Here is a 17,769-nt window from a genome sequence, read left to right on the forward strand (position 1 = left end):
CATCTATAATAATGACATAAAGGCTGTGCTGCTACGGTGTGGGATACCATCTATAATAATGACATAAAGGCTATGCTGCTACGGTGTGGGATACCATCTATAATAATGACATAAAGGCTATGCTGCTACGGTGTGGGATACCATCTATAATAATGACATAAAGGCTGTGCTGCTACGGTGTGGGATACCATCTATAATAATGACATAAAGGCTATGCTGCTACGGTGTAGGATACCATCTATAATAATGACATAAAGGCTATGCTGCTACGGTGTGGGATACCATCTATAATAATGACATAAAGGCTGTGCTGCTACGGTGTGGGATACCATCTATAATAATGACATAAAGGCTATGCTGCTACGGTGTGGGATACCATCTATAATAATGACATAAAGGCTGTGCTGCTACGGTGTGGGATACCATCTATAATAATGACATAAAGGCTATGCTGCTACGGTGTGGGATGTCATCTATAATAATGACATAAAGGCTATGCTGCTACGGTGTGGGATACCATCTATAATAATGACATAAACGCTATGCTGCTACGGTGTGGGATACCATCTATAATAATGACATAAAGGCTATGCTGCTACGGTGTGGGATGTCATCTATAATAATGACATAAAGGCTATGCTGCTACGGTGTGGGATACCATCTATAATAATGACATAAAGGCTGTGCTGCTACGGTGTGGGATACCATCTATAATAATGACATAAAGGCTATGCTGCTACGGTGTGGGATACCATCTATAATAATGACATAAAGGCTATGCTGCTACGGTGTGGGATACCATCTATAATAATGACATAAAGGCTGTGCTGCTACGGTGTGGGATACCATCTATAATAATGACATAAAGGCTATGCTGCTACGGTGTGGGATACCATCTATAATAATGACATAAAGGCTATGCTGCTACGGTGTGTCATCTATAATAATGACATAAAGGCTATGCTGCTACGGTGTGGGATGTCATCTATAATAATGACATAAAGGCTATGCTGCTACGGTGTGGGATGTCATCTATAATAATGACATAAAGGCTATGCTGCTACGGTGTGGGACGTCATCTATAATAATGACATTAAGGCTATGCTGCTACGGTGTGGGATACCATCTATAATAATGACATAAAGGCTATGCTGCTACGGTGTGGGATGTCATCTATAATAATGACATAAAGGCTATGCTGCTACGGTGTGGGATACCATCTATAATAATGACATAAAGGCTATGCTGCTACGGTGTGGGATACCATCTATAATAATGACATAAAGGCTATGCTGCTACGGTGTGGGATACCATCTATAATAATGACATAAAGGCTATGCTGCTACGGTGTGGGATACCATCTATAATAATGACATAAAGGCTATGCTGCTACGGTGTGGGATGTCATCTATAATAATGACATAAAGGCTATGCTGCTACGGTGTGGGACATCATCTATAATAATGACATAAAGGCTATGCTGCTACGGTGTGGGATGTCATCTATAATAATGACATAAAGGCTATGCTGCTACGGTGTGGGATGTCATCTATAATAATGACATAAAGGCTGTGCTGCTACGGTGTGGGATACCATCTATAATAATGACATAAAGGCTATGCTGCTACGGTGTGGGATGTCATCTATAATAATGACATAAAGGCTATGCTGCTACGGTGTGGGATACCATCTATAATAATGACATAAAGGCTATGCTGCTACGGTGTGGGATACCATCTATAATAATGACATAAAGGCTATGCTGCTACGGTGTGGGATACCATCTATAATAATGACATAAAGGCTATGCTGCTACGGTGTGGGATACCATCTATAATAATGACATAAAGGCTATGCTGCTACGGTGTGGGATACCATCTATAATAATGACATAAAGGCTATGCTGCTACGGTGTGGGATACCATCTATAATAATGACATAAAGGCTATGCTGCTACGGTGTGGGATACCATCTATAATAATGACATAAAGGCTATGCTGCTACGGTGTGGGATACCATCTATAATAATGACATAAAGGCTATGCTGCTACGGTGTGGGATACCATCTATAATAATGACATAAAGGCTATGCTGCTACGGTGTGGGATACCATCTATAATAATGACATAAAGGCTATGCTGCTACGTATAAAATGTGTCTGTTCTAAATGCTGTGATTTTCCCAGCCATCATTCTGTATGTCTCTTCTGATCTGCAGTCATGTTTTAGTTGGGTTTTGTTAGTTGGGTTCTAACTGGTCTCCATTAGTTGGGCTCCAGCTCGCTGACCATAGCCGTGCTGATTGGCTGCGCTGGTTAGGCTAATAGCTCCAGCTCGCTGACCATAGCCGTGCTGATTGGCTGCGCTGGTTAGGCTAATAGCTCCAGCTCGCTGACCATAGCCGTGCTGATTGGCTGCGCTGGTTAGGCTAATAGCTCCAGCTCGCTGACCATAGCCGTGCTGATTGGCTGCGCTGGTTAGGCTAATAGCTCCAGCTCACTGACCATAGTGTCACGAACCGGCTCGAAGACTGTAACAAACAGTGAGACAACGTGGAGATAAAGAATAACTAAATATATTTATTAACTGAAGTAAAGTAAATACAATGAACAATGGTGTGTGTTTAGTCAGTAGTGTAAGTGAGTGGTCGCGTGTATACATGTGATAATGAGGGGTGTTGAAAGGTTCCAACGCAGACACCCAAAATCTGTCTGTGTCTGCATGGAGAGAGTCTCCTCAATGAACGGGGAAGAGGTGCATTTATCCAGCGCCCCCCCCAGCCCAGGTGTGTCCCATTTCACTGACGACCCTCCCAGCTCCGCCCACCGGCATCCTAATAAGGAAAACAAGAGCAAAGAGAAAGAATTCAGCAGACAGAGTGGGAGGGTCACAGCAGTCTGATGATATACCAGGGACTGGGGATGTAGTTAGGTTTGTACAGTCTGGTGATATACCAGGGACTGGGGATGTAGTTAGGTTTGTATACAGTCTGATGATATACCAGGGACTGGGGATGCAGTAAGGTTTGTACAGTCTGATGATATACCAGGGACTGGGGATGCAGTTAGGTTTGTATACAGTCTGATGATATACCAGGGACTGGGGATGCAGTAAGGTTTGTACAGTCTGGTGATATATCAGGGACTGGGGATGTAGTTAGGTTTGTACAGTCTGATGATATACCAGGGACTGGGGATGCAGTTAGGTTTGTATACAGTCTGATGATATACCAGGGACTGGGGATGTAGTTAGGTTTGTATACAGTCTGATGATATACCAGGGACTGGGGATGTAGTTAGGTTTGTATACAGTCTGATGATATACCAGGGACTGGGGATGTAGTTAGGTTTGTATGCAGTCTGATGATATACCAGGGACTGGGGATGCAGTTAGGTTTGTATGCAGTCTGATGATATACCAGGGACTGGGGATGCAGTTAGGTTTGTATGCAGTCTGATGATATACCAGGGACTGGGGATGCAGTTAGGTTTGTATACAGTCTGATGATATACCAGGGACTGGGGATGTAGTTAGGTTTGTATACAGTCTGGTGATATACCAGGGACTGGGGATGCAGTTAGGTTTGTATAGTCTGATGATATGCCAGGTACTGGGGATGCAGTTAGGTTTGTATACAGTCTGGTGATATACCAGGGACTGGGGATGCAGTTAGGTTTGTATGCAGTCTGGTGATATACCAGGGACTGGGGATGCAGTTAGGTTTGTACAGTCTGATGATATACCAGGGACTGGGGATGCAGTTAGGTTTGTATAGTCTGGTGATATACCAGGGACTGGGGATGTAGTTAGGTTTGTACAGTCTGGTGATATACCAGGGACTGGGGATGCAGTTAGGTTTTTATACAGTCTGGTGATATACCAGGTACTGGGGATGCAGTTAGGTTTGTATACAGTCTGGTGATATACCAGGGACTGGGGATGCAGTTAGGTTTGTATGCAGTCTGGTGATATACCAGGGACTGGGGATGTAGTTAGGTTTGTACAGTCTGATGATATACCAGGGACTGGGGATGCAGTTAGGTTTGTATAGTCTGGTGATATACCAGGGACTGGGGATGTAGTTAGGTTTGTACAGTCTGATGATATACCAGGGACTGGGGATGCAGTTAGGTTTGTACAGTCTGGTGATATACCAGGGACTGGGGATGTAGTTAGGTTTGTACAGTCTGATGATATACCAGGGACTGGGGATGCAGTTAGGTTTGTATAGTCTGTTGATATACCAGGGACTGGGGATGCAGTTAGGTTTGTATACAGTCTGGTGATATACCAGGGACTGGGGATGCAGTTAGGTTTGTACAGTCTGGTGATATACCAGGGACTGGGGATGCAGTTAGGTTTGTATACAGTCTGGTGATATACCAGGGACTGGGGATGTAGTTAGGTTTGTACAGTCTGATGATATACCAGGGACTGGGGATGCCGTTAGGTTTGTACAGTCTGGTGATATACCAGGGACTGGGGATGTAGTTAGGTTTGTACAGTCTGATGATATACCAGGGACTGGGGATGCAGTTAGGTTTGTATACAGTCTGATGATATACCAGGGACTGGGGATGCAGTAAGGTTTGTACAGTCTGGTGATATATCAGGGACTGGGGATGTAGTTAGGTTTGTACAGTCTGATGATATACCAGGGACTGGGGATGCAGTAAGGTTTGTACAGTCTGATGATATACCAGGGACTGGGGATGCAGTTAGGTTTGTATACAGTCTGATGATATACCAGGGACTGGGGATGCAGTAAGGTTTGTACAGTCTGGTGATATATCAGGGACTGGGGATGTAGTTAGGTTTGTACAGTCTGGTGATATACCAGGGACTGGGGATGCAGTTAGGTTTGTACAGTCTGATGATATAACAGGGACTGGGGATGCAGTTAGGTTTGTACAGTCTGATGATATACCAGGGACTGGGGATGCCGTTAGGTTTGTACAGTCTGATGATATACCAGGGCCTGGACATGCAGTTAGGTTTGTACAGTCTGGTGATATACCAGGGACTGGGGATGTAGTTAGGTTTGTACAGTCTGGTGATATACCAGGGCCTGGACATGCAGTTAGGTTTGTTTTCCTCTAGCTACTCTCCAGTTTGCTCCCAGCAGCGTTCATAGAACATAGATCACTGTTCAACTAGGCTGCGGAGTTCCTAGTTTGACAGATAATTCAACCAGTGTGACCAGTGGGTTTCTTTAAATGAATGAATATGAAACTGCCTTAAATACAGATGTGAAGCACAGTATGTTTTAAATTCTCACTCAAAATATGCACTGCTCTTTTTGAACGTCTCAATATAATATTATTATTTAATGAAAGGAATGAAAAATACATTTGTGTGCAACAACAACTGCGTTTCCCTCCAGTCAGCAGACGGCGATGTGCGTCTTTCAGGCGACGCTGCAGCGTGACGTAAAATCTAGTGGACGGAACACTTCTTCAACAACATCTAGTCAGCCACCTCGGTAGCCAACAGCCGAAACATTTAGACTGTTTCTGTGCATATTTGCCTCTGTTTTTTAAATATACTTCTGACATCTAGTTAATTGCCCCCATTTAAATGTTATAGGTACATTGTTAGTCAACTAGCTGGCTTGATAAATTAGCCTAGCACTAAACTAGTCGCTCATGCTAACTAGCTAGCTAGCTAACATCCCCGAACATGAGCTCCCTAAACTACTCCCCTCCTGTTAAAGAAGAGGAGGTCTGCTGGACGGAGAAAGAAGCTCTGGGGCTGAACATTGTCGTGAAAGAGGAGAAGGAAGAGGAGGATGTCACAGTAAAACAAGAAGTAGAGGGTGAGGCTGTTACAGTGAAAGAAGAAGAGAAAGACGTTTCAGTGAAAGAAGAAGATGCGTTCAGAGTGAAAGAGGAGGAGGATGTTACAGTAAAAGAAGAGGAAGAGGTGAAAGAGGAGGATGTAGTTTTTGAAGTGAAGGAGGGGAAACAGGGAGAGAGAACTGTCATATTGACAGAGGAGTCAGGAGATCTGATTACCACCAGTAAGTACTGTCTTATAAACGGGCTCTAACTGCAAAGGTTTTGAACGAATGTGTTGTTTTAAAGCAGCATGCTACTGAAATTCTATACTTGAAAATGTTGTTCTGTACTATAGGAATTTATGTTATAATATAATGTTGAAGCTACATTTTAAATCCCTGAATGCTGATTGGCTGACAGCCGTGGTATATCAGGCCGTATACCATGGGTATGACAACATGTATTTTTACTGTTCTGATTACGTTGGTAACCAGTTTATAATAGCAATAAGCCACCTCTGGTTTGTGATATATGGCCAATATACCACGGCTAGGTAACCAGTTTATAATAGCAATAAGACACCTCAGTGATAGATGGCCAATATACAACGGCTAAGGGCTGTATCCAGGCACGTTGTGCTGTGTTGTACATAAGGACAGTCTTTAACCATGCTATATTGGCCATATACCACACTTCCTCTGGCCTTATTACTTAACTGTAACATGTGTATACCATCAGAGTCCCTCCCACCACAAAATAACAACTTAATTGTCTCACAGAATGGCAAACATGTTATAAATGAAATTTTTGATGTGTGTCTATTGTAGGCCGTGTGAGGAGTGTGTATACCAACAAAAAGCAGATTTCTAAATAATGTTGGAGAAATACATAAAATAAGATGCATTATTGACATGAAATGGACATGTGTTATGGGGAGACTGAACATATTAGCAAAAGGACAAGCGTTTTGGGGAGACTGAACATATTAGCAAACGTTTGTAAGTCTACAAAAAAAAACATAAAATAAAATAGCCATTTCAAGGAAAGGCTGAACTAAAGAATTATCATTTAGAAAGTATGGTAATTATTACTTTAGAGATGAAGTGGGACACCAACAAAATGTTATTTACATTGGATCAAATACAGCCTATAACATGACATTATCTATTATTATAGAGCTCTGCTCAGCCTATAACATGACATTATCTATTATTATAGAGCTCTGTTCAGCCTATAAACATGACATTATCTATTATTATAGAGCTCTGATCAGCCTATAAACATGACATTATCTATTATTATAGAGCTCTGATCAGCCTATAACATGACATTATCTATTATTATAGAGCTCAGATCAGCCTATAACATGACATTATCTATTATTATAGAGCTCTGATCAGCCTATAAACATGACATTATCTATTATTATAGAGCTCTGATCAGCCTATAACATGACATTATCTATTATTATAGAGCTCTGTTCAGCCTATAACATGACATTATCTATTATTATAGAGCTCTGATCAGCCTATAAACATGACATTATCTATTATTATAGAGCTCTGTTCAGCCTATAAACATTATCTATTATTATAGAGCTCTGATCAGCCTATAAACATGACATTATCTATTATTATAGAGCTCTGATCAGCCTATAACATGACATTATCTATTATTATAGAGCTCTGATCAGCCTATAACATGACATTATCTATTATTATAGAGCTCTGATCAGCCTATAAACATGACATTATCTATTATTATAGAGCTCTGATCAGCCTATAAACATGATCTATTATTATAGAGCTCTGCTCAGCCTATAAACATGACATTATCTATTATTATAGAGCTCTGATCAGCCTATAACATGACATGATCTATTATTATAGAGCTCTGATCAGCCTATAACATGACATTATCTATTATTATAGAGCTCTGCTCAGCCTATAACATGACATTATCTATTATTATAGAGCTCTGATCAGCCTATAACATGACATTATCTATTATTATAGAGCTCTGATCAGCCTATACACATGACATTATCTATTATTAAAGAGCTCTGATCAGCCTATAAACATGACATTATCTATTATTATAGAGCTCTGTTCAGCCTATAACATGACATTATCTATTATTATAGAGCTCTGTTCAGCCTATAACATGACATTATCTATTATTATAGAGCTCTGTTCAGCCTATAAACATGACATTATCTATTATTATAGAGCTCTGTTCAGCCTATAAACATGACATTATCTATTATTATAGAGCTCTGATCAGCCTATAAACATGACATTATCTATTATTATAGAGCTCTGCTCAGCCTATAAACATGATCTATTATTATAGAGCTCTGATCAGCCTATAAACATGACATTATCTATTATTATAGAGCTCTGATCAGCCTATAAACATGACATTATCTATTATTATAGAGCTCTGATCAGCCTATAAACATGACATTATCTATTATTATAGAGCTCTGCTCAGCCTATAAACATGATCTATTATTATAGAGCTCTGATCAGCCTATAAACATGACATTATCTATTATTATAGAGCTCTGATCAGCCTATAAACATGACATTATCTATTATTATAGAGCTCTGATCAGCCTATAAACATGACATTAATTATTATTATAGAGCTCTGCTCAGCCTATAAACTTGACATTATCTATTATTATACAGCTCTGCTCAGCCTATAAACATGACATTATCTATTATTATAGAGCTCTGCTCAGCCTATAAACTTGACATTATCTATTATTATAGAGCTCTGCTCAGCCTAAAATACGACATTATGTAGCCTGGCAGGTAGGAGCCAGTAACCGAAAGGTTGCTGGATCAAATCCCCGAGCTGACAAGGTAAAAACGCTGTCATTCTGCCCCTGAGCAAGGAAGTTAACCCACTGTTCCCTGGCTGCCGATGACGTGGCTGTCTATTAAGGCAGCCCCCACACATCTCTGATTCAGAGGGGTTGGGTTAAATACGGGACACACATTTCAGTTGAATCCATTCAGTTGACTAGGTATCCCCCTTTCCCTATTGTAGAGCTCTGCTCAGCCTATAAACATGAGAGAAAGATTAGATTTTATGTTCTACATTATTATTATTATTAGGGCGGCCACCAAGTTTTTTATTAAATTATGTAATGTTCTGAAAACTGACTTCAGGTTTTTGAGGAATCTAGCCTCACAGGAAGACAGTTTTATTTTATGGAGGTTTAATTCAGTTCTCTGTTTAATATTTAACTAAATACTCTGTCTTTGGTAGGAGAGGGACCAGACTCTCACTCTGACAGCGGGGAGACTCCTTCAGGGGAACCAGACCCAGAGACGCCCAAACCAGCGAGACAACACCACTGTTTCCAGTGTGGAAAGAGTTTTAAGTGGTTAAGGAACCTGAAAGTACATGAGAGAACGCATACAGGAGAAAACCCTTACGAATGCTCCCACTGTGGAAAGAGTTTTACCAAGTTAGGGAACCTAAAAGAGCATGAGAGGACACACACAAGAGAAAAGAGTTTCCAATGTTCCCAGTGTGGAAAGAGGTTTACCCAGTTACGGTACCTGAAACAACATGAAGAAATACACACAGAAGATAGGAAGACCTACCACTGCTCTCAGTGTGGAAAGATATTTACTGGGTTAGGGAACCTGAAAATACATATGAGAAGACACTCTGGAGAGAAGCCGTACCACTGTTCCCACTGTGTAAAGAGTTTTACTCAGTTAGGGAGCCTGAAAACACATGAGAGGGGACACACTGGAGAGAAGCCTTATCACTGTTCCCACTGTGGAAGGAATTTTAGGTGGTATGCAAGCCTGAAGGAGCATGAGAGAATACACACAGGAGAAAAGCCTTACCACTGTTCCAATTGTGAAAATAGTTTTACCCATCGAGGGAGCCTGAAAGCGCATGAGAGAATACACTCAGGAGAAAAGCCTTACAAATGTTCCCGATGTGAAAAGAGTTTTACCCGGTTAGGGAGCTTGAAAAAGCATGAGAGAACACACACAGGAGAAAAGCCTTTCCAACATACTAATAGACAGGAGGAGAAGACATACCACTGCTCTCATTGTGGAAAGACATTTTCCCAGTCAGAGGACCTGAAATCACATGAGAGAATAGAGAGGCTGTGTTCTGACTTATGTTTTTGATTGAGAAATTGTGTTTTTGTTCATTCTACATTAAATAATATTGTATGAATGAAATCATACTGAAAAATAGGTCTACATGTTTTTTCCAGCTCAAGACATGATCATGTCGAAAATCGGATTAAAAGAGTAAAAAAAAAATGTTTGATTATGAACTTAAGATTGATTGAATGCAAGTGTAAACCCCTAAATGTTGTTCACTATATCATTGGGATATTTCAAACATGTTAATTATTAAATAGATTGATATTAGTATTTCTTCATTCAGATTGTCATTGTAAATGCGTATTGGTTCTCAATTGACATATCTGATTAAATAAATGTGAAATAAAGTAAATGCCATATTATTTTTGGGAAGTCTATTTGGTTCTATGTTGGGACTATAAGAATATTTTGAAGATAAATACACAAGGCAGAGTACGAGAGAGACAGAGGACGAGAGGTCAGTACAGTACTAACAACCAATGGAAATAGTGTTTTTTCCTGTAATAGGGAGTTATTGATCAGTGGTTCAGCAACATGGGAGGATGTAGATGTACACTACCGTTCAACAGTTTGGGGTCACTTAGAAATAACCTTGTTTTTAAAAAGAAAGCCATTTTTTGTCCATTAAAATAACATCAAATTGATCTGAAATACAGTGTAGACATTGTTAATGTTGTAAATGACTATTGTAGCTGGAAACAGATGATTATTAATGGAATATCTACATAGGCGTACAGAGGCCCATTATCAGCAACCATCTCTCCTGTGTTCCTATGGCACGTTGTGTTAGTTAATCCAAGTTTATCATTTTAAAAGGCTAATTGATCATTAGAAAACCCTTTTGCAATTATGTTAGCACAGCTGAAAACTGTTATGATTAAAGAAGCAATAAAACTGGTCTGCTTTAGACTAGTTGAGTATCTGGAGCATCAATGTAACCTCTCAAATTCATAGACAGGTGTCGCGTCTTTTTACCCAAAAGTAGTTTTTTACCCGGAGACTGTAGTGCTACTTTCTCAAAATGAACATAAATGCTGTAGGGGGAGGGTTCTGGTGTTTTACCAGGAGACTGGGGCCGATCCCCATTTAGGAATGTATGTCTTGCTTACTCACACTCTGCATGTGTTGATACCTGGCTGAAAACCCTCACAGTTGTTGGCCAACAGATTTTGTCATGGAGTTTTCATTCAATAGGGTTTAGAGTACATTTCATCTTAAGCCATTCTTTTAAATACGGTAATACCTTTAATTAGAATGTTGTGCCTTTAAATACCTTTTCATTCTCATTTTGTTGACGGACTCAATAGAATACACGGAGTCAGAAACTAGGGATCAATTCAAGAAAGTCATCATTCGTCTCTGTTTCAACACCAACTGGTAGATTTAAAAATACTCTGATCTTGTAGATTATTTAGGTACATTTTAGGGTTAGGAAAGTATGTATGAATCATAAAAACAATAGTCCTATAAATCTACCCTAATTCTTACTAATCATGGAAGTTTGATGACAACGGCCCAATCCTACATTTACATAAGTGTTCAGACCCTTAACTCAGTACTTTGTTGAAACACCTTTGGCAGCGATTACAGCCTTGAGTCTTCTTGGGTATGACACTAGAAGCTTGGCACACCTGTATTTGGGTAGTTTCTTCCATTCTTCTCTGCAGATCCTCTCAAGCTCTGTCAGGTTGGATGGGGAGCATCGCTGCACAACTATTTTCAGGTCTCTCCAGAGATGTTTGATCGGGTTCAAGTCCGGGCTCTGGCTGGACCACTCAAGGACAACAGTGCAATAATATGTAACAACTTCACAACAAATACACACATCTAAAGTAAAGGAATGGAATTAAGAATATATAAATATTTGGACGAGCAATGTCAGAGTGGCATAGACTAAAATACAGTAGAATAGTATAGAATACAGTATATACATATGAGATGAGTAATACATAGACAGATACAGTAGAATAGTATAGAAGACAGTATATACATATGAGATGAGTAATACATAGACTAAGATACAGTAGAATAGTATAGAATACAGTATATACATATGAGATGAGTAATACATAGACTAAGATACAGTAGAATAGGATAGAATACAGTATATACATATGAGATGAGTAATGCATAGAGAGATACAGTAGAATAGGATAGAATACAGTATATACATATGAGATGAGTAATACATAGACAGATACAGTAGAATAGGATAGAACCTAGTCTGTTCATTATATACTTCTACATTATGTATTGTTACACCATGTAGGAGCAGTATAGACCTAGTCTGTTCATTATATATATCTACATGATGTATTGTTACACCATGTAGGAGCAGTATAGACCTAGTCTGTTCATTATATACATCTACATGATGTATTGTTACACCATGTAGGAGCAGTATAGACCTAGTCTGTTCATTATATACATCTACATGATGTATTGTTACACCATGTAGGAGCAGTATAGACCTAGTCTGTTCATTATATACATCTACATGATGTATTGTTACACCATGTAGGAGCAGTATAGACCTAGTCTGTTCATTATATACATCTACATGATGTATTGTTACACCATGTAGGAGCAGTATAGACCTAGTCTGTTCATTATATACATCTACATGATGTATTGTTACACCAACACAAAAAAAGGAAATTATATTATTTTATACTAATACAATTGCTCAGAGAAAGAGATTTAGTTTAAAATGTAATTCTCAAAAGGTTGGGGTCTGAATTATTGCCTCCCATGTTTTCAATACTCCAGCACCCTCCCCTTGGGAGGATAATGACACTGAAATGTTTAATGAGATTAGAGAACACATTGGGTGGGATCTTAGACCCTTCCTCCATACAGAATCTCTCCAGGTCCTTGATTTATTTAGTCTGTCTTATGGACTGCCCTGTTCAATTCAAACCACAGGTTTTCAATGGAGTTCAAGTCCGAAGACTGAGATGGCCATTGAAAATGTTGATTTTGTGCCCAAATAACCATTTCTTTGTGGATGTTGATGTGTCTTGCTGGAAGATCCACTTATGGCCAAGTCTCAGCCTCCTAGCAGAGAGGTAACCAGGTTTTGGGCTAAAATATCCTGGTAGTGGGTAAAGTTTATTTATTTATTTCATACAGTAATTTTTGCTCATCATTATCAAGGGTACCAATAACTAGGTGCTTATTTTGATATCTAGTTATTTCACTGAATCAGAAATACAGATGTGGAGTAGATGTAGAGTTTGTTTTAAATTCTCATAAAAAATCTGAACTAATCAAACAACACTTGTTGCTCTTTGTACGTGTTGATATAATATTCATATTTAATGGAGAGAACAAAACGTTTCCCTAAACTGCTTTATAATATTATAATTCAATGAAGAATAAAAATAGTTTTCCCTCCTCAACTGCGTTTCCTCCCTCCAGACAGCAGATGGCGATATGTGTCTTTCAGGCGATGTTTCTAGTGTGACGTATAATCTAGTGGACGGAACGCTTCTTCAGCAACTGCAGCCACCTCGGTAGCTCGCTAGCCGACAAAATCTGAACATTCAAGTTCTTTAGACACTTTCCTGGTTTAACTGTAACTGTGATTTAAACATACTTATGTGGAAACAACTAGCTACCCCATTTAATGTAATATTTACGTTGTAAGTCAACTAGCTGTCTGGTTAAGTTAGCACTAGCCTAGCTAGCTAACATCCCCGACCATGCGCTCACTAAGTTACTCTCCTCCTGCTAAAGAAGAGGTCTGTTGGACGGAGAAAGAAGCTCTCGTGAAAGAGGAGGAGGAAGAGGAGGCTGTTACAATACAAAAACAAGTAGAGGGTGAGGCTGTTACCGTGAAAGAAGAAGAGAAAGACGTTTCAGTGAAAGAAGAGGAAGACGCCTTCAGAGTGAAAGAGGAGGAGGATGTTACTGTGAAAGAAAAGGAGGAAGATGCAGTTTTTGGAGTGAAAGATGAAGAGGGGGAGATTACTGTCACATTAGAGGAGGACGAAGAAGAGAAGACTGGAGAACTGATTAACACTAGTAAATACAGTGAGTACTATCTAATAAAACAGGGACATTGATCTGATTAACACCAGTAAATACAGTGAGTACTATCTAATAAAACAGGGACATTGATCTGATTAACACCAGTAAATACAGTGAGTACTATCTTATAAAACAGGGACACAAACTCTGCAGTTGTTGAACTAATGTGTGATTTTTAAAAGGGCATTCTACACTTGAATATATTTTTGTACGGTATGAATTGTCCATGAAGTCCTCCAGGGATTTTTAAACTTTTCCTGTTGAAAAGTGATATATAAATACAGTAAAGTATAAACACACTAATGGGAAACAAATAAATGTTTTGAGCAAAATAGTGTTTTTTTAACAACTGCAAACTAGAAGGAGTGAGTGATGTCATAGTAAGGCCTTCAAGGAGTTGGCTTGATGGGAAGTCATGATGTCATCCAATAGGAGGCTGATCTTCATGTGAATATTCATTATTCTTTTTAAAATCCTTCCTGTTCTGTCAAGTTGGTTGTTGATCATTGCTAGAAAGCCATTTTCAAGTCTTGCCATAGACTTTCAAGATGATTTAAGTCCAAACTGTAACTAGGCCACTCAGGAACATTCAATGTCATCTTGGTAAGCTCCTCCAGTGTAGATTTGGCCTTGTGGTTTAGGTTATTGATCTGAATCTGAATCCTACAGTAGGTCTATGTTGTTGTTAGGTGAAGTTATGGGTCCTACAGTAGGTCTATGTTGTTGTTAGGTGAAGTTATGGGTCCTACAGTAGGTCTATGTTATTGTTAGGTGAAGTTATGGGTCCTACAGTGGGTCTATGTTATTGTTAGGTGAAGTTATGGGTCCTACAGTAGGTCTATGTTGTTGTTAGAAGTTATGGGTCCTACAGTAGGTCTATGTTGTTGTTAGGTGAAGTTATGGGTCCTACAGTAGGTCTATGTTATTGTTAGGTGAAGTTATGGGTCCTACAGTAGGTCTAAGTTGTTGTTAGAAGTTATGGGTCCTACAGTAGGTCTATGTTATTGTTAGGTGAAGTTATGGGTCCTACAGTAGGTCTATGTTGTTGTTAGGTGAAGTTATGGGTCCTACAGTAGGTCTATGTTGTTGTTAGGTGAAGTTATGGTTCCTACAGTAGGTCTATGTTGTTGTTAGGTGAAGTTATGGGTCCTACAGTAGGTCTATGTTGTTGTTAGGTGAAGTTATGGGTCCTACAGTAGGTCTATGTTATTGTTAGGTGAAGTTATGGATCCTACAGTAGGTCTATGTTATTGTTAGGCGAAGTTATGGGTCCTACAGTAGGTCTATGTTATTGTTAGGTGAAGTTATGGGTCCTACAGTAGGTCTATGTTGTTAGGTGAAGTTATGGGTCCTACAGTAGGTCTATGTTGTTGTTAGAAGTTATGGGTCCTACATTAGGTCTATGTTGTTGTTAGGTGAAGTTATGGGTCCTACAGTAGGTCTATATTGTTAGGTGAAGTTATGGGTCCTACAGTAGGTCTATGTTATTGTTAGGTGAAGTTATGGATCCTACAGTAGGTCTATGTTATTGTTAGGCGAAGTTATGGATCCTACAGTAGGTCTATGTTATTGTTAGGTGAAGTTATGGGTCCTACAGTAGGACTATGTTATTGTTGTGTGAAGTTATGGGTCCTACAGTAGGTCTATGTTGTTGTTAGAAGTTATGGGTCCTACAGTAGGTCTATGTTGTTGTTAGGTGAAGTTATGGGTCCTACAGTAGGTCTATGTTATTGTTAGGTGAAGTTATGGATCCTACAGTAGGTCTATGTTATTGTTAGGCGAAGTTATGGGCTCTACAGTAGGTCTATGTTATTGTTAGGTGAAGTTATGGGTCCTACAGTAGGTCTATGTTATTGTTAGGTGAAGTTATGGGTCCTACAGTAGGACTATGTTATTGTTGTGTGAAGTTATGGGTCCTACAGTAGGTCTATGTTGTTGTTAGAAGTTATGGGTCCTACAGTAGGTCTATGTTGTTATTAGGTGAAGTTATGGGTCCTACAGTAGGTCTATGTTATTGTTAGGTGAAGTTATGGGTCCTACAGTAGGTCTATGTTATTGTTAGGTGAAGTTATGGGTCCTACAGTAGGTCTATGTTATTGTTAGGTGAAGTTATGTTAAACACTTAGTGGACAAACCCTCATTGTCAGGCTGATGGCAAAGCTAGCCAAATAGCATTTGAAGTGTTAAGTATAAAGCAGTTGATTTGCAACAATAACACAAACATTATTTTTTACATTTTAGTCATTTAGCAGACGCTCTTATCTAGAGCGACTTAAAGTAGTGAATGCATACATTTCATACATTTTTTTATTTTTGTACTGGCCTTCAGTGGGAATCGAACCCACAACCCTGGCGTTGCAAACACCATGCTCTACCAACTGAGCCACAGGGAAGACTATTATATTATATTAAACAGGACATTCAAACGAGCCTTACAGTTATAATCCAAAGTAGTGTGAAATGCACTCATAATCAACCTGTAAATGGAGGCTATTTTTGCTGTCAGCCTATGAGAACTCCCCTGAGTTTCCCCCACGGTGGTGAATTAGTGAATAGACACAGAGCTTAATGTGAGTTTCCTTGAGTAGCACTCCTGATCTAGTGCTGTAATATTCAGAATACATTGTGAAAACGAAAATCTTTGCTCACCATTTTTTGCTCCAGGCAGATATACTACATCCATAACTAGTGGTTTCCTCATTACCAGATATACTACATCCATAACTAGTGGTTTCCTCATTACCAGATATACTACATCCATAACTAGTGGTTTCCTCATTACCAGATATACTACATCCATAACTAGTGGTTTCCTCATTACCAGATATACTACATCCATAACTAGTGGTTTCCTCATTAGCAGATATACTACATCCATAACTAGTGGTTTCCTCATTACCAGATATACTACATCCATAACTAGTGGTTTCCTCATTACCAGATATACTACATCCATAACTAGTGGTTTCCTCATTACCAGATATACTACATCCATAACTAATGGTTTCCTCATTACCAGATATACTACATCCATAACTAGTGGTTTCCTCATTACCAGATATACTACATCCATAACTAATGGTTTCCTCATTACCAGATATACTACATCCATAACTAGTGGTTTCCTCATGACCAGATATACTACATCCATAACTAGTGGTTTCCTCATTAGCAGATATACTACATCCATAACTAGTGGTTTCCTCATTAGCAGATATACTACATCCATAACTAGTGGTTTCCTCATTACCAGATATACTACATCCATAACTAGTGGTTTCCTCATTAGCAGATATACTACATCCATAACTAGTGGTTTCCTCATTACCAGATATACTACATCCATAACTAGTGGTTTCCTCATTACCAGATATACTACATCCATAACTAGTGATTTCCTCATTACCAGATATACTACATCCATAACTAGTAGTTTCCTCATTACCAGATATACTACATCCATAACTAGTGGTTTCCTCATTACCAGATATACTACATCCATAACTAGTGGTTTCCTCATTAGCAGATATACTACATCCATAACTAGTGGTTTCCTCATTACCAGATATAGTACATCCATAACTAGTGGTTTCCTCATTACCAGATATACTACATCCATAACTAGTGGTTTCCTCATTACCAGATATAGTACATCCATAACTAGTGGTTTCCTCATTACCAGATATACTACATCCATAACTAGTGGGTTCCTCATTACCAGATATACTACATCCATAACTATCGGTTTCCTCATTAGCAGGGAGGTGTTTCTACAATCAAATTGCCCTCGTGCTGCAATTTTAGCAAACACAG

General features: G+C 39.1%; 1 protein-coding gene across 1 annotated transcript; it reads left to right on the top strand.

Moving 5' to 3' along the window:
* Window positions 1-5,447: 5,447 nt before the first annotated feature.
* On the top strand, window positions 5,448-10,286 carry LOC123732972 (zinc finger protein 391-like). Its single transcript, XM_045712314.1, has 2 exons — window positions 5,448-6,018; window positions 9,056-10,286. Exons 1-2 carry the CDS (start codon window positions 5,679-5,681, stop codon window positions 9,940-9,942), a joined length of 1,227 nt encoding a protein of 408 aa, XP_045568270.1. The 5' UTR covers window positions 5,448-5,678; the 3' UTR covers window positions 9,943-10,286.
* Window positions 10,287-17,769: the final 7,483 nt, after the last annotated feature.

Source organism: Salmo salar, unplaced genomic scaffold, assembly GCF_905237065.1.
Source record: "Salmo salar unplaced genomic scaffold, Ssal_v3.1, whole genome shotgun sequence".
Classification (NCBI taxonomy): Eukaryota; Metazoa; Chordata; class Actinopteri; order Salmoniformes; family Salmonidae; genus Salmo; species Salmo salar.